Source organism: Vidua macroura, chromosome 6 (assembly GCF_024509145.1).
Source record: "Vidua macroura isolate BioBank_ID:100142 chromosome 6, ASM2450914v1, whole genome shotgun sequence".
NCBI lineage: Eukaryota > Metazoa > Chordata > Aves > Passeriformes > Viduidae > Vidua > Vidua macroura.
The window spans coordinates 25,140,141-25,163,941 of record NC_071576.1 but is presented as its reverse complement, the minus strand read 5'-3'; the positions used below and the strand labels follow the sequence as shown (position 1 = coordinate 25,163,941).

At 42.0% G+C, this 23,801-nt stretch overlaps 2 protein-coding genes across 3 annotated transcripts in view; one reads left to right on the top strand and one right to left on the bottom strand.

Moving 5' to 3' along the window:
* The first annotated feature begins 220 nt into the window (after nucleotides 1–220).
* INSM2 (INSM transcriptional repressor 2) lies at nucleotides 221–3,288 on the top strand. Its single transcript, XM_053979598.1, has one exon. It carries the CDS (start codon nucleotides 221–223, stop codon nucleotides 1,622–1,624), a length of 1,404 nt encoding a protein of 467 aa, XP_053835573.1. The 3' UTR covers nucleotides 1,625–3,288.
* Nucleotides 3,289–4,122: 834 nt separating this feature from the next.
* The window catches only part of RALGAPA1 (Ral GTPase activating protein catalytic subunit alpha 1), a 131,211-nt gene continuing 111,532 nt past the window's right edge, over nucleotides 4,123–23,801 (bottom strand). For both annotated transcript variants that reach the window (XM_053979599.1, XM_053979600.1), the window contains exons 39-40: nucleotides 16,895–17,019; nucleotides 4,123–5,112 (exon numbers count right to left, since the gene is read on the bottom strand). In XM_053979599.1, coding sequence (XP_053835574.1) covers nucleotides 4,958–5,112; nucleotides 16,895–17,019 — 280 coding nt within the window. In that variant the 3' untranslated portion in view covers nucleotides 4,123–4,957. The remainder of the gene's footprint in view (nucleotides 5,113–16,894; nucleotides 17,020–23,801) is intronic.

The window sequence follows — 23,801 nt, the reverse complement described above, 5'->3', positions numbered from 1 at the left end:
ATACTCCGCCTGTTCCCGCAGCCGGAGCGCGCCCGCCCCGGCGGCGGGAGCCCCGGCCCGCTCCGGCCGCCGCCGCCCCCCGCCGCCAGCGCCGGCCCCAACTCCTCATTGGCCGCCGCCGCCGGAGGGAGGATGACGCCCGGGCAGGAGCGGGCGCCGGGGGTATAAAGGCCGGGCGGGCTGGCCGTGCCGCGCTCCCGCTGCCCCGCGCCGCCCCGCCATGCCGCGCGGCTTCCTCGTCAAGCGCAGCCGGAGACCCGGCGGCTCCTACCGGGCACGCCCGCGGGAGCGGGACCCTGACCGGGACCCTCCGCCCACCCCGCCGCCGCCCCCGCCGCCCGCCGGCGGGGACAGCCCCGCCGCTAGACAGGGAGCGGAGGAGGAGAAGAGCGAGGAGGAGGAGGGAGCCGTCGCCGCTTGCCCCGCGACGTGGCCCCCCGGCGGCGGCTGCGGCGGCCCCGGGCTCACCCCGCCGGAGGCTCCCGCCGCCTGGGGGGCGACGGGGCCGTGCAGCGCGGCGGGGCCGCGGGCGGCTCTCTTCGAGCGGTGCCTCAGCTCCCCCGCCTCCGCCGAGTCCTTCCCCCTGGCCGCCTCCTTCCCGCCCGCCGAGAAGCTGCTGCTGCAGCCGCGCACGCCGCTGCCCGCCCCGCCGCTGCCGTCGGTGCCCGCGCTGAAGCGGCCGTCTCGGGCCAAGGCGCCGGCCAAGAAGGGCAAGGCCACGCGGAAGCTGAGCTTCGCCGATGAGGTGACCACCTCGCCCGTGCTGGGGCTGCGCATCAAAGAGGAGGGGCCCGAGGGCCGGCCGGGGCCGCCGGCGGGGCGCACACCGCTGGGCGAGTTCATCTGCCAGCTGTGCAAAGAGCAGTACGCGGACCCGCTGGCGCTGGCCCAGCACCGCTGCTCCCGCATCGTGCGCGTCGAGTACCGCTGCCCCGAGTGCCACAAGATCTTCAGTTGTCCCGCCAACCTGGCCTCGCATCGCCGCTGGCACAAGCCACGTCCCGGCCCCAGCGCCGAAGGCGCCGTCTCCGCCCCGCCGGGCAAGGAGAACAGCCCCGAGCGGCGGCCCCGCGGCCCCGCCGCGCCTCAGCCACCGCCGGGGACCCGTCAGCACCGCGGCGGCGCGGACAGCGCCGGCGGCGCCCCGGCCGCCCCCGGCTCCAGCCCCGGCCCAGCTCACGGCGGCGCTCCCGGTCCGGGCGGCGGCCCCGGCGGGGAGGCGTTCGCCTGCCCCTGCTGCCAAAAGCGGTTCCGGCGGCAGGCTTACCTCCGCAAGCACCTGGGCACCCACGGGGCAGCGCGGCCTGCCGCCTTCGGCCCGCCGGAGCGCGGGCCCCTCACCTTCGCCTGCCACCTCTGCGGCGCCCGCTTCCCCTCGGCGGACATCAGGGACAAGCACCGGCTGTGGCACGCCGTGCGGGAGGAGCTGCTGCTGCCGCCGCCGCCGCCCGCCGGGGTCCCCGAGAGCGGCGCGGCGGGCAGCGAGCGGCAGGGCTTCCCCTGCAAACACTGCCCCGCCACCTTCTTCAGCGCGCCCGGGCTGGCGCGGCACGCCAGCAAGTGCCACCCGCCGGAGAGCAGGCAGGTCCTGCTGCTCCAGGTGCCCGTCCGGCCGGGCTGCTAGGCCCGCGGCCGCCCCGGTGGGACTGCTCCGAGAGCCCGGGCTAGCCGAGCGAGCCCTGGCCACGCTGTAATTCCTATGGAAAGTCGCGGCTCTCACGGCTACGACGTCGGAGGAGCCGCCCGCTGTCTCCCGGCCGGTGGGTAGCGACGCGCGCCCGCGCCGGCACGGCGGCGTGTTCAGCCCACGGGCCGCACTGCCGGCAGCGCTCACGCCGAGCCCCGCAGTGGAGGAAGCGCCGCGCAGCTCCGCAGCCGCCGGGACGGCCGGGGGACGGGGGGCGGCCACCGGCACGGCCCTGGGCCGGCGGCAACAGGCGAGAAGCCCCGCCAGCATCTGCCGGGAGGCGGGCAGTGCCGAGGCGTCGAGTGGCGGCCCACCGCCGGTACATCTTCCGTAGCGACGGAGAGAAGTACGGCTGTATATACGGTATCTAAAGAGAGGAATTATTTTTCGTGAGAAAAGGAGCCTGATCTAGTGACCTTGTTTTAATACCCTTAGCCCCCGAACTTCAACATTCGTGGTGTACTCTGTACTAAGGTAGCTGAGAAGGTAAATGTTCATATTAAGTCAGTGTCAAGTCACATAATAGCTAGCAAAACGTATGGGAAATTAATCGTGCTGTCTGCTTAATTGAAATACGAGGTGTTGATCTTCTATAGCTAAGTACGCATCTCCTGCTTACTCTGTGTCTCTGTACTCTAGCAACTGTGTGGTAGGCAAAGCACGCGTCTCTGGCAGCTGCCCGTTCCCAAAGCCGCTCCGCTCCGTTAGTGGCTCGTTACTGCGGCACGGTCAGCAGCCAGAAGGGCAGTTTGGTCTCACTGGGCTGGGTGGGCAGCGTGCGGCCCTGCCGGCCCCTGCCTCGCAGGCAGGCGGAAAGCAGCCTGTGTGCGGCTCGCCTTTTCAGGCGGCCTCCGACCCCTCTCCTCTGTGAGCTGCGCTTTTGATGTGAACTCCTCCGAGTCTTGTGAACAGCTGAAATTAGGACATGAAGCAGTCTTTAGACATGTTGCTAAAGTGCAGGTGATAGGCCACCTTCCTTCTCCCTAACGACACCTACCTTTAGCAAAGCAACCTGCGGTGTGTATTCCCTGGCTTTGACAGTGCTCTGGCCAAATGCTTTGAAATGCTGTTGAATTTACCAGCTACTGACACTTCAGCCAGTATTTGTTTGTTTGTTTATTTATTTACTTATTTATTTTTTCTATGAGTGCTTGTTTCTAAGTGTGATAGCAGATGAGGCTAAAAATAAGGGCAAGAAAATTCAATAAAAGGTTTAAAAGAAAGCTCATGCCCTTCTTGAATTCAGCAGGGCAAAGAGGGTCAGCTGGTGACTTCTGAAGAACCAAATTGATCCAGTCGTAGTCTTTGTTCTAACACTCTCTCTGACATAAGCATGCAAAATATTTCAATCTCTCAATTAGCATCCTCTAAAGCAATTATTTGTAGTTTTATATTTTGCTAGATGTATCATGCCCAAAGGCTGCAAGCAAGCGATAAGTGCTATACATTAAATGTGCTTCACAGATTTTGTCATTTTAGTTCCAGAACCTGGACAAGTGAATTAATAAAATATAACCTAATGCAGCCAAGATTTGCTTCCTGACAAAGGAGGCTAAACTCGCAACTTACTAATATGCCAAAAATAAAGCATGTTAATTTAAGCTGTGCATTTTTCTGTCATTTGTTGGCAACAGAGACTTAGGTAAAAATGCCTGTTTATGCAATTAAATGAGTTTGCCCCTGGAGAAATTCACTAGTTTTTTTGGGTTTTTTAAAATCATGGTTCCTCTTTCTCTCCTTGTGTAGTCAAAGATGAAGGGCTCCAGATCACACAAATATGATGATTATTAACTCATCCTACAATTAGCACTTGAACAACCAGCCTGCCGGAGGGAACAGCCTATGCTTTGTATTACCTGCAGAGCTACATGCAATGTGTTTTCTAGATCTGGGGGAAAGTTTTCAGTAGGGCATTCTTGAGAACTTGTGTGAAAGCTTTTTAATACAAAGCAAAACTAAGCTGTGTATTGCATTTAACTGCTCCATGTGCATGTAATACACAATTCTTCTAAAATTGGACTAAGAATCTAATCAGTGAGGTGAATAATTAATATACAAAAGGTGGTAAGAATAATTTTATTGGATTATTAAATAGCATGTCTTCTTTTCAACCATTACAAATTTGTAGATACTACATGAATGACAATACATAATTTCTTTTTTTATTGTTGCCCATATATTTACACATGCAGTTAGTACCGATGCCATGCTACATTTTGTTAACAGCATTTTGTTGTTTACTAGACTCAAAATGTGAGCATTTAATTTTCTGTAGGAAAATACCTCTGGGTGGGTGGAAGTCGTGTACTAATCTGCACTCACAAGGCTGAAATTATTAGCATTTCAGGCCAGGCTCCTGGAGCATGTTCCCTTTTCTTCCCTAGTACCCATCATCACAGCAATGAATTTTTATCAGGAAAGTGTTCGTTTGTTTGTTTTTAATTTTTTTTTTAATGTAAGAAAAAAGAATATACATCTAGATGAAACAGTATAATGATAATGGCTAAAACTCATGAAACTCAATGGCATTTACTATTGACACCACTTGGAAAAGCAAACATTATAAAAATATTTGGAAGCCGAGCATAAATAGAATTTCAGGACAGTGATTTTTTTTTCTGGCATAGATTATCTGCAGAATTATGAAATGATACATCGCTTTATGATGAAAGGGTGCTATGAGCAAAATATTTCATTTGGATTCTGTGATACTTGAAACGCAATTGAACTATTTTATTCTCAACATAAATAATCTGTACACATCTTGTGCATTAACATTGTGACATCTGGCAAAGACTTTACAAATGCAACTTCAATTTAAAATTGTACATTCATTTTCAAATTGTACATATTTCTTTCTTTGTTACAGAGAAAATTGCAATGGGGCACAATAAATATAGTGTAATCCAACTGCAGTCTCCAATTCCATGTTGACTCAAGATCAACCGGAGTTAAAACCCAAAGTTAATCATCCATAATCATCCAAGTAGGTAAAAGGTGCAGAGTACAAACTGCACTGCAAAGAAAAAAAAAACCCGGCAGACTGGAGTTTGATAAAAAAAACCCAAAGCTAAAATATTAAAGTAAATTCCAGTGTCACTGTTTAAAATAAACATACAGAAAAGGAGTATGCAGGGCATAGGTGCACACACATGAGAGACATTATCCTTGAATGAAAGGCGTGAGCAGTAAAAAAACCCAAAACGCGGTGAGTCGCTGCGGGAAGGGTGGCCAGTGCTCTTCAACAGAAAGCTGCAGGCATCTTGCCACTTAGGACTTGTTGGCTGAGCCAGAGGAGCGGCGCAGTTTCATGGACATGCGGCTCTTGCTAGTCCGAGGAGACATTGGAGAGGCTAAGTCTGTTCCATCCACCTGTGCTGTTGCTGCTGCTGGAGTTTCTCCCGGCTGAGTCTCTGGGCAGAAGCCTGCAGAGGACAGCGAGAACCAGACGGGTCAGTGCCGCCTTCTGCACTCGCAGTATGGGATCTCATAGCAAGGGGCAGAGAGGAATTTCAGTGCTGCTGTCACTGCCACAGCATCTCCTAGCCCTTTAACAGCTGTGGGTGATGGTATTGCTTACGGAATTAGCAAGTGCCACACAATCCACCCCAACAGAAAAGATGATTCCAGAAACCACTGAGCTATGGGACTGCGGAACTCCCTCGCTCTGAACAATTGAGGCAGCACTGAAGTGGGCAACGTTCTCCTGCTAACCAGGAAAACAAATAGCTCCAGTTCCCTTGCAGGGATGGGGAATCATTAGTCAAATCACAACCCAGAAGAATCCAGTCTTTAATGAGAACATGAAGGTTAACAGCTCATTGCACATGAAGGGAGCTCTAGGAATGCTGCTGAAGAGGTGGAGTGAATTGGGGGCTGACTGAGAGAGCAAAACATCTTCTCCCATACCAACTTTAGTTTGTGCTTCAAAAGGCAAATTCCTACAGGGCCCACAAGGCAGAAGCTTGAACAGATTGTACTAACTGGATGCACTATATGTTAACGTTTCTTTGTAAAAGGAACAAGATGAATTTGAGACAATGATATGTAATTCATTAGCCCAGTGCCCAGAGCTATGCTCCAGTGGCCTCAGAGTCCTCACTGCAAGGGGACAAAGCTCTTTCCTACAAACGGCCTGTCTCCAAATCTTCTTCCATAGAGATACAAAATGAAAAGGAGAAAATATGAAATCAAAATTACATTCTCCTTCCCATACTATAGAAAATTAATATTATGAATTCCCATCCATAAAACTAAACTGCGTTTTCATTAGCCATTTACAGCCACTGACAGTGTGATTGAACTCAACTACCTCAGTGCCTCTGAAGGCTTCTAACCCATATAATTTAGAGACAGAAGCCTGGTCCAGGTGTCAATGGGGAAACCCCTGCAGACTGCAGTAAGCCAGAAATCACTTGCTATTTCTTCCACATCATGCTATTACTGGTAATTCTTTAAAATAATAATGCAATAATCAGAACTGAAGATCTCTCTGCCTCAGTATACATTTCACATATAAAGGGTGCAAAAATCATTCAAAACTGGTCATGATTTATCCTGAAAGATTCCTCTAAAATCAAATGAGGTCATAAGGTAAGAAATCTAGGAGCAAATTTAAAAGATTGTCATAAACCTGTAGGATTTAGCAATCTAGCTGTTCTTGCCTGGTACCTCACCTGCCTGCTCCAGAGCAAGAGCACGGTACTTTCTATCTTCAAACTAACATGACCTATCAGAGTGACAGGGGAGAGAAAGGGCTGTTATTTGTTCCCCAGCTGGTGACAGTAATTTTGTTCATGAACTAGGTACTTCACTGCCAAACAATCTGGAAAAGCATGATAATGCCTGACTCACTGTGCCTTATAGAAAAAGGCAAGCAGGGAAACATGCATTCGCATTTTCTGAAATTCTATCTTGTTCTGATTTTACAAGAAATTAAAGCATTTCAAATGGTGGAGATTAGAGAATAGAAAATAACCGTTGTTGTTTTGCACAGCATACCATTCACAGCTAGCGTGAAAGACCTTCCGTTTCAAGCCTTTGCCCTTTACCTTGATGTGGCCAATGCTTTCTAGTGGAGGTTTTGGAAGGAGAAGAAATATCACAGCATTTCTTTCTTTGTTGAGAATGAAGAAGTGATGAGGAAGGAGGAGTGGAAAGAAGTGAGGAAGGGGGAGGAGAAAAGATAAAAGATAACAGGTGTGAGACATGAGACACGAACCGCAGAGATTGAAGGGTATTAACAGATGAGCACAGAAAACGGAATTTCGAATTTCATTATGCAATTGCTGCTCATGCTACAGGTTAAAGAGAGTGATGAGTTAGTTATGTGCAATGAAGCAACAGCTCTGAAATATGGCATCATACTTACCAACTAAGCATTACAAGAAAAAAAAAGGAAGGGAGAGAGAAAGAAAAGAATTCTATAACATTATCCAGATCCAACAACCTTATTAATAGCAACTGAGATACATCCTAAACACTGTCTGAAATGCTTGTTTAACATTGGTGAAAACAGGTAAATACTCACACACATACACACAACTGATAAGGAAAAACAAATGGCAACTTGATATATGGCTTCTGTTCTCCAGCTGTTTCACAGTACTGAATATGTTAAAATTATAGCTAGTCTTAACATGAGACTCCTGAAATCACGTAAAGAAGGAAAAGCAGCTAGTTTTAAGCTAATTGGTCTGCACTGAAGGGTTAAACCCTAGTGTGAAATTTTATCATGGGTTGTTGGATAACGAAAAAGTCAGTCTGCCCCATTATTTCAATTAAAGTATTATTCCAGTTGTAGCTTAAAATTTGTTTCTAATTCCTGTGGAGAAAAGCACACATATAAGAACATTTTTTAAAAGAAACTTAAGAGCTATTGAAGAACAGAAGTCATGTAAAGTGATTTTCACATCTGAACATATCACACCAGAAGAGTGAAGAACAACAGCACTTAAAATATATTTAAAATCTGACAGAAATTAACAGATTAACTAGTAACTAAATTTCTTTGGATTTTAGATAAGCATATATATACATACATACACTCATACACACATGTGGATATTAAATATGGTATATAAAAATTTTGCAGGTTTTGCTTCCCCTTCAGAGTTTTAAAATTTTCAGTATAAAATGCTATTATCTTTATCGCTTTCCACAACTGTCCTGGTTCTGGTCAGGATGGGGTAATTTTTGCAGCAGCCAGGAGGGGGTATGGCTAGGACCTGGAGGTTATTCTATACCATCTTGTGTCATTTTCTGGGTAAAGGCTCACTTATGGGTCAGTGTAGTGTGGTGGAGGGAGTGGTTGGGTATTATTGTAGGGGGCTCGCCTCCTACATCAAACTGCTTGCCTCTTTCTTGTACCCTGTGTGATTAGCACTGTTGTTGTTACTGTATGTTTCTAATCTCAATGCTGTTGCCAGTAAAAATTGTTCTTATCTCCTGAGCTTTACCTTTTATGCCTCCAATTCTCCTCTCCAGCCTGCTGAGGAGAAGGGGCGTGATAGAGCAGCACATTGTTTGGAGCAGCACATGGTTACAGCGGGAACCAGAACTGGAGAATACCATTCCTAAAACACAACACCCTTCTTTGGTGCCCAGTGTGAGGCACAAAGGGTTGAGACAACAACAGCTCTGCCCAGAGTGAGTTGAAAACAAATTTGATGTAATCTGATTTGATTTGTTGCATTAGGTCCAGATCTACTGGTCGCAATGTTGCTTGGTCTGCTCACGTGGGTGTGGTACCTAACCCTGTACATGTTTTTTGTATATCCACTATGTGCTCATAATGGTGCTCTTTTTCAGAGCAGGGAGAGGGATTAGGATTGCTCTGTTGCTGTACTATGGAGTATCAGTTTATGACATGGTAAGATAAAAGGCAATGGAGGTAATTTGGGATGTGTATTTAGTGTTTCTCTCCTATCTTTACTCAGGCACTAGCTCTAGGAGTCCATTAATAATCACACCCAGTCGTTGGGGGGAAACGGGGGAGATGATTTTCCCCAGCTTTCCACCGCCTTTTCCTCCTTCAGACCAGTTAAAACAGCTTTTGAGAATTTTAAATTCCTGCTGGATGTTAAGGAAAGCATATTCTTGTTGCTAAGTCTGCCATGTCTCCTCAGTGCAGTCTACAGCATATTTAGAGTCAGGACAGAGATTTCTAAGGAGGTAATTCAGATATCTACCCAGAGGGTGGATGGTCATGAGTAGCATAGAATATGGGAGAGAATGGGCCAGCTTCTGGGGAAATTCTCTGCTCCAATGGTTTAGCAGTTCACCTACACAACCCTGATAAAAGTGACAGAATACTTGCAAGGAGAATGCTGTGGCAGCTCCAGAGAGGAGGAATACAGAAGATGTGTGTGCATCTACATGATGTACTTTTACAGCCAACTTCTCTACCCAGGCAGTGATGTCTTGCCACAGTTCAGTGGCCCAGATGGTTTCCTTCTGCACTGCCAATCACCCAATACGCTGTTGTAGCCACACCCACAGAGTACTGCCACCATGCATGAGTCAATGTAGAGGCCATTCCTCTCATTCAGTGAGGAATGAGGCCAGCTGTGTGGCTTTCAGCTCTGCACCCTGCCTTGATCCACCTTGTCCCTCAATAGCTTCTGCAACTAGCCATGTAGGACTCCATATATCATCCTTCCATTTTTGATGTATCCCTACAAAATGCTAGGAACCATCAGTGAAGAGAGCGTATCCTTTTTCATTTTCTGGTAGCTGATTATATGGGGGGGTTGGAGTTGGGCTACTGAAGAACATTGCAAGAACGGACAGGTGGATCCAGCTGCCAAGATTTAAAGTGTCTCAGGTGGATCTGGACCGGAACATAAGGGTGAATTATTTTTGACTTGGTGGGCCCATAACACCTGAGGTCAACAGGGAAGAGATGCAACATCCAGATGGGCTTGTGATTGAGGAGTGGACACTATACCCCAGGTTAACCGTGAAACATGCACTGCAATCAGTCAGGCTAAATGGGTAAAGCCTCTTTGGTGTGGGGGACGAGGGCTGAAATAAAAATGTGAGGAGGCCTGGCAGTTTGATTACATCGCACTCCTACAAATCTGCCTAGGCAAGCGCTATGTGCTGACAATGGTGGAGACAGCCACTGGATGGTTGGAGATGCACCCTGTGCCTCATATCACTGCCCAGAACACCATCCTGGAAACGTGGCTCATGTGGTGGCATAGCACCCCCAAAAGAATAGAGCTGGACAATGGCACTCATTTCAAAAATATCCTCATAGACACTTGGGCCAGCAAGATACTGAGTGGGTGCAACATATTCCCTATCCTGCACCAGTCTCTGGGAAACAGGAAAAATACAGTGGACTGTTAAAAACCACATTGAAAGCAATGGGTGGAGAGACCTTCAGCACTGGATCTGCATTTAGCACAGGCCCCCTGGTTAGTTAACACTAGAGGATCTACTTTGCCCTGCCTAATCAAAACCTCGGTGTACTGCAGAAAGATATAAAGTCCCTGTGGAGCACATGAGAAATGTGTTAAGGAAGACAGTTTGGATTAATCCTGTCTCAAGCAAAGGTAAACCCATCCATGGGATTGTTTTTGCTCAAGGACATGGGTGCACTTGGGACAGGGAAACACAATGTGTACCTCCAGGGAATTTGATTTTTGGGTTAGAACCGTCTGTAATGTTGAATTATATAAAAGCGGTTGCCGAATGACACTGGCACTGTATGCCAGAACTACCATGGACAATGAGTACGAACTGCTCCAATTGCGAGCTCCTGGTGCAGCTTGCAACCACCTGACAGCACACCAGCCCTCCTGCCCTGGAAGATATCCAGGATGGACTGAAACCACAGTCATTGACTAAAGGAAGTCAACAAACACCCTGGAGGGATGGTCATTGCCTATGAAAATGGTACTCATGTTTATGTATATATGAAGATACAGGTATATAGTTGGAAAGTGTAGGATCTGGGCATGATGGAGATGGTATAGACTAAGGGGTGGAAAATGTCCTGGCTCTGGGCAGGACAGGGTTGATTTTTGCAGTAGCCAGGAGGCAGCATGGCCAGGACACACAGGCTATTCTATACAACTTTGTGTCATTTTCCAGGCATGGGGGAAGGGCTCACTTCCAGATCAGCACAGCATGGCAGAAGGAGCAGTTGGATATTGTTAGGGATGGAGTGTGTCTGTGTCCATATGAATTGTTTGCCTCTTTCTTGTTCCTTCTGTCATTAGTATTGATGTTGTTGTTGCTGCTGTTAATTTTCTTATCTTTTTGCTGTTTCCAGTAACTTGTTGTTATCTCAGCCTGTGCCTTTAATGTCTCTAGTTCTCCTCTCCAGCTCGCCAAGGGAAGGGGGAGTGATCAACCAGCATATGGTTTGGAGTGGTTTCAGTGGGAACACTTAATTGGAAAATACCATTTTTAAACCACAACAACAAAATATTTAGTTATCCAAAATATAAAAATAGGGTTATATATGAAGGCTTTATGGACAAATGATGTGAAGTCAGAAAGTTCTATAAAATAAACAAAGTAGATATCTGGATTTTTAAGAAGCAGAAAACATCAGGAAATGATCCATATTTTTCTCCTCTTAGATTTGACAAGTGACAAATACCATAGCCTGATCAGCTATGATATTTTGGGGCCATAATGCAAAGCCACTTCAATTGCTTCTGAACAAGGAGGTGGGTCAACAAAGTTGAAATGTGACATTTTCACACTCCGTTTGAAATATTTACTATCTTCTAATGATAGTATGTTGGTTGTTTGAATCAGAAATCAACTATTTAAATCTAAAATGGAATCCTAACTACACACAGACTAAATTAGAAGTGAGGTGAGATGGAGGAATCTGGAGCTATCAGAACATATGCACTGCCATGACTAATCTTGCACATCAGTTCTGACTTTCAAAGGTGAAAAATTTACCAAGGAGAAGCCTGAAAGGGTGCTGCATGATAAGACTACTCTCAGTTCTTCTGACTTTATCACACTTCGTTGTCTGGATCAGCACTGCCCCGAGTGCTATGTCTGTGAATGACCGCAGGGGAAAATAATTTGTGCATGTTGGTACATTTTGATGGTCTTCTGAGATACTTCAGCATGTCCCACTTGACCTTCAGGGAAGAGGGCAATCATTTTTGTACAGCTTGTGCTCTTTGCCACTCTTCTATATTTCAGTCCAAATCTGGCCAAGTTGTCCATCATGCTCAGCAGCCTTGCTAGAATCAAGACAATTAAATCTCTCACTAATTCTGTGAAATGATGAAAGGAAGCGAGAAGCAGATGTAGAAAGACTGCAAAAGCAGCTACAAAGCAAGGCAAAAAGGTGAGGAAGAGATGATCTAAAGACCTGGGAGACCAGAACTGGGTAGAAGAGAAAGAACTAAGAGGCATGAGAAAGAAGACAGCAAAAAAAAAAAAAATTAAGTTTATGGCAAAACAGGAGCCAAAACCATGTCCAGTGAAGAATGCTCTTCAGAACCTAGCTGGAACCATGTGTGTAAGGTAAGTCTATTTCTCTCTGCCAAATAACAGTGAAACCCACTGGCAAAATTCCCAGTCTTTCCACTAGTGGAGACTGAGGCAGAGCTAAGAGACTTTACCATTCCTACAAACTACTGTCCTAGCTCAGTCTGCAGGAGGTGGTGGTTCCAGAGGTTGCAGTTTGCTTATGTATCCTGGAGCTGTTAATCAGTGTTACAGAAATTCTGCTTTGCCCTATACTTTAAAACAAAAATGGAAGTAATTACACAAGGCAAATGTCACAAGAAAATAAAGTCAAAAATTAAAAAACTAGGAAATGTCAGGATTCAAATTTTTTGTCCCCTTGTCTGTATGTATGGGATGCTTTTTAATTGACAATCATACTATTTTTTTCAGTAGACATATTTCATTAAATGTAGAAAGTTGATCTGTTTGGGTCTCTAGCAGTCCACACTGAATTTACCATCTCAAAGTGCTGAGTGTACCTTCAGACAAGTGGTTGGTTGACTTTAAGACAATAGTTCAGAAATGCATAAGGTTTCCGCTTCAGCCATTCAAGAATATGAAAATTCTTTGGAAAAAGCCACTAAGTTTTGAGGTTTTGCTCTGATTTGGAATTTAAAAAAGAGTCCTAAGTTTGTACTGGAAGAAGGATAATGATAAATTCTTCCAGCCCTTCAAGACACAGAGCCCTCACTTCTGTATTTCAGCTTCACTTCCAGTCACAAACCACCACCACCAAGTGTGACTCAGATCCTTTTAGAATGACAAAAGCACCATCATTCTCATCTGTGAAGGGGTGGTACAGGGCCAAAAAGATTATTAATTTCAACATTTCACACCAAGGAAGCAGCAGATGAAAATACAAGCTGCTGAACTAGATTTTTAATTGTGCAAGGCTGAAAGCATCATTATCTCTACATTTCCCTGATTCCCTGACTGTACAGTGGCAACCCCACTTACTCTTACTCTGGGAGTGGGGCAGCAGAACTGTTTTGAATGCAGGCTTGAAAATACAGGAATGATTTTTGGGACCAAAAAGCCTGATTTGTCACAAGCTTTTGTTACAAGGAATATACTATGATGAATGTAGAGAGGTCTCTTTAGAAATTTACTGTAAATAAGGTACCAGTCTTAGTAGGAAGAAAGGGAACAAAAGAAGACAGAAAAAATTAACCTAAGACATGAGTACATTTTAAAGATCAGAATCTTTGCATCATGAGGTCAATATGCCCTTCAATATAATTGAGCTTATCATTGACAGTTCCCTTAACCTATTCTGTTGTCACAGAGATCTGGTTCACTCAATAGCTGCACAGGACGTGTTACCCTATTTAGCAGAGTATTTGCAGTTACTCAATGTAACAGAAACAGCACAAGGTAAAAAACACACAGGCAACTGAATTGCATTCTGTGATTAAGTACAGGTAAATCTCAATTTCTTTAAATGTACACATTCACTACACTAGTCAGGTTCCTACATATGGGAAGGTGGACTTGTCAGATATTTTGACAGGGCAAACTAAACTTCTAGATATAACAGCAGCTGCCACAATCACATTGTACTGAAGAGCAGTCACAATAAAAAAGGAAACAGCTTTTGCTGATGTCTGAGCCTTTGATAAAATAAATCCATCTGAGAAAACACATGAACTGAATGGCATGTTCTCTATTTGCTCTGATTCTCATAGCTCAAATGAAAAAAATGGTCAACGGGATCAAAACAGCAACAACAAAATGTAACACCTGGTGATGGGCTGTAGCAGACTCAGAGTTTCTAATATCTTTCTTAGATGAAAAAATATATTTTATATAAAAAAAGAGCATTTTATAAATTAAACATATTTAGAAGTTGTAATCATGGAGATCATGATCCAATAAAATAATTTTGTCTATAATATCCAAAATGTGGATTTTTTTTTCTTAGTGTCTTCTGGTAATTTTTTATTAAAAGAAGCCCCATACATAAATGATATATTTTGTATTTTAAAAATGTGATGTATTCTTAGAAGCTGGTTAGAAATTTTCAGATGACATGGACACATCTGGCTGGGAGCCTGCAAGATTTTGTCTGAGTCACCTTGAGGGTGATGAATGCATGTGGATTCCCAGGCAGGACTTCAGCACCACTCCTGTGTGTAATCCTGGCACAGTTCAGTGCTCTGTAACACTTTTAAGAAATTCACCTGTTGCAGGGCTGCTGGAAATTCAGGGGTATCTATTTTTTCAATAGCACTGCTGATGAACTCTTCTTCGGGATCACAGTCCCTCAGAAATTTGGGTCATCTGCAGCAATGTAGCTCACAGGCCTGCCTCTGCTAGAACAGGAAACCAGTGGTTTCCAGGCTAACCCCAAGCCCTGGGGTGACCTTTCTGGCAGGTAACTGCAGTGTTATTTTATACCCCCTGAGAATATTTTATATTCTCAGGCTTTAGGATTTGTGCCCTCTAGAGTCAGGTTGGAGGCAGATGGTTTGGTGCTATTCCAGGCACCTGTGCTGGGGCAGAGTATGGAGTTCCAGGAGCCCTGGATGGAACAGGGAGATCAGGCTGCAAGCAGGACTGCCAGAGCATCCCCAGCTTCCCTTGGCTGAAATGCAAGCTCAGAGTCAGGCAGACGTGGGGCCAGGCTGACTGACTCTGACACTGGGTCACACTGTGCTGCATGTCTGTCCTAGGAAGCTGCTGCCTGCTCCTGACACTGATGTCTTGGTCACTTCCACTGCACAGTGCAAGGTCAAGAAGAATGTGGTTCCCAGGACAGGTGGTATGCAGACACACACATGCATGTGTGCAGATGTGAAACACATCACAAGCTCCTATTAATGAGATTCCTACAGAAAATTATTTACTTTGATAGAAAGGTTAAGTTAAAACCAAGTTTCTAAAAAATAATAACCTCCTTTCAGATCATGCTAGAGAATAGCAATTTTAAAAGAACACAGTTTAGAATTGCCACGGTAGAGAAGTGTACTCTGATGCACTGAACTAGCACAGAAAAGCAGCCTTGCTTCACCCTGAAAGAATGAATTAGAGGAAGAGAGCAGAATGACTTAGCTTGGAATGAGACTTCTTAAAAGGAATGGGCAGAACTTCAACAAGTGCACTAGAATGTAGAATATATACTAGCCATACAAAAGTGTCTGGTGCTGAATATTCACTAGGTCCCTTGACAGGAAATGTGGAAAGGACTGGTATCCCTGGTTATTGTTTTTAATGTTTATTTGTTTTTAATGTCTCTAGTTACAGATTTTTCCTATTCAAATGTTTTCAAACTTTAAATTATGTTACTAATTTTTATGCTGCTTTAATTAAATTACTTACTTTTAATTTTGTTTACCTTTGGTCTCAACTATTTCCATTAGCATAATTGTACCACTTATTATACTTTGAAACTGCACCTCATTTCTAGTTATCATTTGTATTTTAAAGTAAAGGAGCCTCAACATTTTAACATCTCTCAGTCGTTGTTTCTGTAGTCGTATCATAATTCTTGTATAATTGAGAATTGATTTCTGTATATATTTTGGAATTGAGAAACAAATTTTCAGATACCAACTTGCCAAACTATTCTTACAAAATTTATTTCATTTAGATTTACAGTTTTTCCATGGAAGCACTTTGATTATCATGAAATAAGGTTTTTCTGAACAGGGGATTTCAAGTGTTACATATTCTTCTTCTCCATCTCTCCTAGGTTATCACTGCAGAATGTCTTACAACATCAATGAAAGACAGTACAGGGTACAAAACACACCACTGCCATCCAGTACTACTTGTTCATGCTGAGAAACAAAGGTCAACACAATAAAGTGTTACTCATTCAACAACTGTCTCTATCATTAGTTACCTTAATCCCAGAACCAGTGTTAGTGCTTCATGCAGACCTGAGGTTAGTAAAAGACTAAAACTTTTAGAAGATGTAGTGGTCATTTCTCAATCAGTGTGAAATTCTTTTTAGTGTTAACAAGGGCAACAAGGAAAGTTTGCATACAATTTGGTTACAAGCTTAGTGCTCTAGTAAAAGTAAGAGGAACAAAGGGTTTTTTTGGACACTTTGTCTTACCTTCAGATAAACAGAACTGATATTTAATGATCTAAAAAGAGGGGAAATAAAATAATGAAATAATCATAAGGAGTTCAAGAAATGTCAGAACAGGAAGGCCTTGAGTTACTCATTTTCTTTTATCGATTTTCTTATTAGTAACAAAAAAATGCAGCATCCTCTTATAAAACAGGTATTTTACTGGAAAGTAAAAACTACCTTAAAACCAACTTTGTGTCTAATAACATGGAAACAAAATTAAGATTGTGAGGCTCAGATTTTCAGTTTAAAACTTTACATTCTAAACATGTAGCGAGCCTTGAAACTTTCTTATAAGGAAGGTGCACTTAAAAAATGTTTCTACCTGAACCAGCCCGGATGACAGTACCAGCGTTTCCAAGCAGACTTTATACAGGGGATTGTGATAAAAATACAGGGTCTGGTTGCTATATTAAAACATCTTGCCAAATCTTAATGCCAGGTATTGGCTTATGATGCCAGAAAAGAGAATGAAGATTTAAAGTCAACTTTGCCCATGTTCTCAAGCATGTATATTCTTTTTTAATTAATGGTAACTTTTCATGATGTGCAAAGGTCTGAATATTTAGTCTTTATAAGTAAGGATACTGCATTTCAAGTTTAAGATTTCATAAGAACTGTTTGTTACTTCTTACCCGTCTCTGAGGGCAGATGATGATAAGGTGCTGGGCAGAAAACCTGAGCAGCAAAATCTTCAAATGTTGTAGGCTCTAGATGATGTTGAACAATTGTTTGCAGGTATCGTGCTCTCTCCTCATAACTGAGTTAGCCAAGAATTAAGGATGAATTTATATCATGCACTGTAACTGCTAAATATCATTGCCTAGTAATTCAGAATTCTTGTTTTTGTTAAATACATATCATGTATTTCAGTGTACACACTTATTTTTAATTCTTTATATGACTGTGATATTGTGTGATGCATTGACATAATATTAAGTGTAAGATACATATGATTAATGTAAACCTTATGGTTCAACTGTATTCTTTTCATGTTTGATGCAGAACTTCCTGAATTTTTTTACAAATAACAACAACTTAAGTGCTCTCTTAAGTAACCAATTTGCCTGTATTCTGGTCACAATTAAATAGAAAAACATTTCAATTTTCAGGAGATGTAGCATGAAACACACCTTAGCATTAACAAAACAAATTACTTTGCACTTTTCCATAATAAACTGCTTTCATAATCCCTAAACACACACACATTTAAGACAAATATAGAGAAATTTCAGTATTGGGAAAAACACCTTCTCGATCATGTCATTAAAACAAGCAAGAATATCGGTAAAGAATCCACAGGACCCTTAAATGCTGGTTAACAGGGTGTTGGCAGGGCACTGACAGTAAAATACTGTAGTTCTTATTTTTTTCTGTGTTCTCCCCCTCCAATATTACTGACAAGAGACTGGTATCTTGAAGTGTTGTTGTTTTTGAAGAACCCTCTCCACGCTTCTTGTTCCAGCAGGCCCGATTGTGCTGTTAGCACAGAGAGAGCGAGAAAAAGAGAGAATATTTCTGCTGTTCATGAAAGCAACTATGGAAATGGCTGTCAAAATGTAGAGCAGCAGGCAGCAACATACAATTATCAAGAAAAACCACCATGCTGACTTCATGTTGTATAGTTGCTGAACTGAGAAATCAGTTAACCTTTTCTCACTTAACTTTCAGAGTCCTCCAGCTGGACTCAGTATACTGAATGAGGGAAACCTTCTCCAGCTATGTTACACAAACACAGAACGATCAGAAATTTTCCCTGGCATTCATGCTTGTGCCCACTTTTTTTTTTTTTTTTCATATTTTATTTGCAGGTAGTGAGATAATTTTCTTCTTATATAGTTTTGTTTTCCAAAAAAATACCCCAAACAAATCAGCATGCTGAGTTGGAGGAATGCATTCAAAATAGGTTTCTTTAAAATTCTGGGGTCTTATTTCAGGTCTGCTGCTCTTTTTGGGGGAATCAGGGATAGTGAGGAAAACCATCTTTCTGACTTAATTTCACCACCCGTGAAATTGAGATAATACTCACATTGCACATATTTTTTAGCAATCCAAACATAAAAACTATATTACATATGATAAGCATTTTTAATTACTAATGATAACATTTAAAATAATGATTCTATTTTCAGTTATGATAAGCAATAAAATTCCCAACACCCAATGAAAGTTAGAAACAATAATCTTCATATTATCTTACAAAACTGTATTTCTACAATTACAGAACTCTTCCTACTCATTTTTTGCCATTTTTTCTCTACAATATTTACTGTAGATTTTACAGTCTATCTAAATATGAAAAAATATAGAAAATATATTATCTAGAAACAAGTTTCAGTGATTAAAATTATTTCTATCATATTTCCTTAGGCCATAACTTGGTTACATAGTGAAACTGAGAAACAGTTTTCCCTCCAAAATCTGTACTCTGAATTCTTTCTCAATCCAGAGACAGCTGAACCACAGCAGAAGCCTCAGTTTGGAGAAGCTAAAATAGAAGCACTGGGACAAGAGAAAATACAAAATCTCCCATTGTAACGATTCTTAGGTTGGGGGATAAACACAGTATTTGAACCTGACCAGAGGACAGTAATATAGCACAGTTTTTAAGAGGCTGTGTATAAGTGGTAGAGGATGAAACTGATGGTTGAAGTCTAAATAATACTACGTATCTCACAACTTGTTGAAAAGCACTTTTTTTCATTGGGGGAGATTCACAGCTGCTGAATTTTCTGCAGTTAATGGAGTCCTTTGATTCACAGCAGTGCCCCTTGCACAAAAAATACTGGCCTTTGTGTATTACCAGAAACTAATTTTCTATTTGGCTGAAAAGGAAAAAATGGGGTTATTGCTTCTCCCTCCTACAGAGCTTTTCATTATGCCTGATGCACTCAACTTCTAAGCTCTTCTGAGAAAAAAAAAATAACTGAAGAGGCAAGAGGTAGAAAAATGAGCTTGTTAGCACATTAGAAGTGAAGTATCTTGGTGGGCCCTAGAAATTCCCAGTGGTGTGTTAACTTATCACTCTATGCATGCTGGCACTGATAGTCTCCCAATTGATCACTCTCTTTTCGCACCAAAGGTGCTGCCAGGAAGCAAAGGCTGAAGGCCCACAGGAGAGCAGTCTGCTATCAAAACAAGCTGTTTTCGAAAGTCTGCTTGAATGGGTAAAATGTTTCATGAAAAAGTAGGGTAGAGACACCTACTTGCTTTTAAAATGCTCTACTTTCAGAGGTCTCTAAAGGAAACCTTTTAGTTTATCCTATTATATCCAAAGCTTATACACAAATAAGGCAAAATGAAGGAAAGTTACTGCTTTGAACATGACAAGGACATTCTTTTTCTCTAGTCTTGGTACAATCTCCTAATCAAATACAGAAGTCTTGAGATAGATGCTGATTGAGGACAATAACTATGTTTTTGTTACACAGTGAAGAGGATATGCTTATATCAGTTCTAGAAGTCTAATTCAAATGCACACTTAGTACACCAAGAGAAAAGTAATTCAGCTACCTGGGTTGCTGCTCATCCTAACAATCCATAAAACCATCTGCAGCTTGTTAAAAACATAACCCACCTTAAAAACAAACAAACAAACAAAAAAATCTGAGGCGAATGCCAAATCCAAAACTTGCTCTACTCCACACTAAGAAATGACACACTCTCCCCAGAAGAACTCTGTTTCTGTATTAGAGACTGTATAGATGGGATACTTTTATCTTCTATTCATTTATATTTTGAGAACATCCTAGTAATTTTGAAACTCCAATTCTATATGCTTTTGTGGCTAAGATAATCTAGTTCTACACTGTATTTGAATGCAACTGTCTGCAAGACTGACCATAAACCCATGGTAGCTAATTTCTACATCGCTTCTAATAGGCTAGACATTTATTTCTTTAAAACACTGCTCTCTAGGAAAGACTTATTAGCACTTACAGATTGAGTGGCACATACAAACTCAATGGCTACTAATAACAGGGCAATGCAAGCTGTATTCTTACTTCGAGTGGATGTTGCCACTGGCATCAGCAATTAAGATGGACTGGGAAGGATGCACAGACAAACCAATGGAGAAAGACTGGCAAAGAGAGTGACAAAACACTTAAACAACAGTATTGTGAGCTGTTTGCTTCTGAACAAGGTGCTAACTGGAACAAAACAGAATGAATAAAAATGTATGATATACATTAATTATGCAGGCACTCGCCCAAATGTGTCAGCTAAAAACTTGCAGATGCATAACTGCAAAAAGCATAACAAAAAAATTTAATTACTTCATTATACTTTTTCAGAAGTACTAAAAAATAGAATCAGTACCAGGAAAATTTAGGAATCATATCTTTATAGACCACTCAGGTTGTAGTCACTCCAGCTTATATTTCATTTACATTAGGCTCCCTTTAACTTAGTCTCTAAATCCGTAATTATTTCTATTAATAGTTATCTGAAAAGATCTAGTATTTTAAAATACTGTACTTTCCATTATTAGACCTGTTAGTTTGCACTTGGGAACAAGCACTGAAAGCCTGGCTGTCAGATCACCTACTTATGCCCAATCTTTCTGAAAAATATCATTTCATGTCTTCACCTAATAGCTCTCCATCTCTGTTGATTGTATCACTTCCAAGTTTAGATTCCTATGGTAAAATACATCTACATCTTGCAGACTCTTTATGCATAATCTAAGCTAAAACTTTTTCTAGCCATCTATCTGAACTGATTACCTAGTCTCTTACCTCACATCTCAGTTACTGCCATATCCTTTTCTCTGGCCTAAATAAATGCATTTTTAATCCTTTCATAATCTACTCAGAGCACTGCAGAATCCACTTTCTGGATATACTACTTAGATGGTGCATTCTCTCAGATACTGCCATCAGTCTGCCACTCCCTAGTGCAAAGGCAGGCTACTAATTTGAACCTTATAGTCCATACCTATTCCATCCATTTTACCAAAACCACTCACCTCCAGTCAGTTAATGCAGTCACTCTCACTAATCTTGACCTTTTTGGAAAGGCACTTTTGTACTTTCTTCTATGTGGCTTATGTGTAGCATCAGGTCTCCACAAGTGTCCACACACAATTCCACCCCTCTCCCATCCCCTCCAACTCTCCCTTTGCTATGACATTTTCTTTCCATCCTTCTTCACACTTCTCAGTTTTACAGCTGACTAAAATGCATTACAATAAATATATCTAGTATTTTTTAGTTAAGGAGTGGATGCATGATTACTGCTACAGTCATTGGCAGAATACCAATCCTAAAATGACATTAACCTGAAGCTGGAAAAATAAAAAGAAAAAAGTTTAAACATGGAATCAGATTTCCAAGACTTTATTTAAGGATATAGCACTTCACAACTATGTAATCTACCTATTATGAGAACAACTAAGTGTTAGATTCTCAAATGGGCTGGAGAAGAAATTCTACTGCCTGCTCCAAAAACCATTTGATAACAAATGTTTCCTGAGCATGGACTGGAAAATTCCTATCCAGGGACTCTCCTCTCCCAAGGAAGTCCTATAATGATTAGACTATATAGATGAGCATGTGTGTTTCCTGTGAATAAGAAGAAATCTTATTTTATGAAACAAAGAAAAATCTCAGCAGTGTCGAAGTAAGACACTTTTATGAAAGCTTTATTCATAAATCTTCCCTCCTCATACATGTGTATTTGTATATATGTGCAGTATACCATGATATAACTGTATATTGGTATGTAGATGCTTTGGTTCCAGAGCTAGGAAAAACACACAGGGTTTTAATGATTGCCTTGAAATACCTCTTAGGAAAAAAGCTAGAACATGCATTTCCAAATAGCAAGATGGATTTTTTTCAGGTTAAATTACAAACTCCTCTCAGAAATACATGTACAGCTGCATCCCTGGCAGTTCCAACTGTTAGCAAAATCGTCTAAGAAGTCAATATATATTGATATGATTGTGGAGAGTATGACTTTGTTTGCCAGGCATTTGGAAAATAATTTAAGACAGGCAGAAACTGAACTGCTGCTCCATCCTTACCTGGAAAATGAAAATCCTATGCCAAGAGATACTTTCTTGGAGGATAAATGGACACTTGCAAGAGGTTTTAAATTGCATATATACACAATTTACATAAAAGAGATTAACAATATTTTAAGAAAAGCCATACAAGAAGGAACTCTCTTGTTTGTTACATTTTCCCCCTTAGCAAATTGAGAAGCACACATCATTTTTTATAGGAAAAAACCCCAAATCTGTAGTATGGTCAACATACAAAAATGCTCCTAGGATATTAGGGACCAAAATAAAAAAGAAACAGTGAAGCACAGTGAAAAGCATATGTTGGTAGGAGATTTTAAGTTTTTTGTTCTCTGTCCTGAAAAGGTGTGCAAACCCCACAGAATGAATTGCTACAGCTTGAGATACTTAAAATGATGAAAAAATTGATTTTATTTGGCACATTTTTCCTAGTCAATTTCAATTCCTTACATCAAAGTGTGAAAGAAGAATGGCCTCCCCTATAAAGGTAACAACTACAGGTTAGGATCAAGGTTTTAAGCTGAAAGGAAAACTTAGTCCCAGCAGAATTTGACTTCTACAGGAAGATGAGACAAAACCCCCACACATCACAGAAACGGAATTTTTTTTCTGGGAAATCTCACTCTAAAAGAAGAGACTGTTCAGTGGTTGTCAAACCAGCTGAACTCACACTGAGTCACAGCAATTTGTAGGCTTTGTTGGCTCTTAGAGTTAAGGATGTAAGTTGGGCTGCTATTGATCCAGTGCTGGAAGCCTTGCAAGTAGCAGCATTTTGTATGTAAGTGGGTGATCAGTATCAACTGAGAGGAATAGTTAAAGTTCTCTTATATTCTGAAAAGTGACTCTGTAGAAGTGGTATCATGGTGTTCCCTACTTATTGCATTTCAATAATTTCCACATCTAGTTTGCACAGTATACAAATAAAGAGGGTTTTTTTCTTCCAGCTGCATCTTCTGTTTACTCAAGTCACCTTGGTATCTCAAAGTCAGTCTGGGTTCTTTTGTGTTTCTTAAAGACTGTCAATATTGAAAATGGCAAATAAATATTTAGCTAGGTGCATCTGTTTACAGAGCTATGCTGTAAATGAAAGAAGCTTCTGCACATACAACTGCACACCAGTGATTCATAAGGCAGAATTCAGTTCATTCTCCTCATATCTCACCCACGTTATTTAGGTGAAAAAGAAGAAAAAAATTACTATTCCTGATATTACTAAGCAGGTGAAAACATTAAAATTTTTATAGTCTTCCAAGGTGATTTTTTCCTACTGAACCACTTTTTCAAGACAGCTCTTCTGCAAGAAAATGTAACTATATTTTCTTACTCGTAGAAATAGAATATAAACCTCAGAGAAATGAAAAATGTATTTCAAAAGTAAACTAGTATGTTGCATTTAATGAAAACATTTTAAACCCACAGAAGGGGCTCTATAATTATCCCAAAGAAATAATTTTAATAAGTAATGTATATGTTACAATCTACTAATTAATGCAGCTATCTCACTAGTAAAATGA

What these genes read in the sequence shown, in the direction of transcription:
- INSM2 (XM_053979598.1), top strand. Translation starts at nt 221, where the DNA reads ATGCCGCGCGGCTTCCTCGTCAAGCGCAGCCGGAGACCCGGCGGCTCC.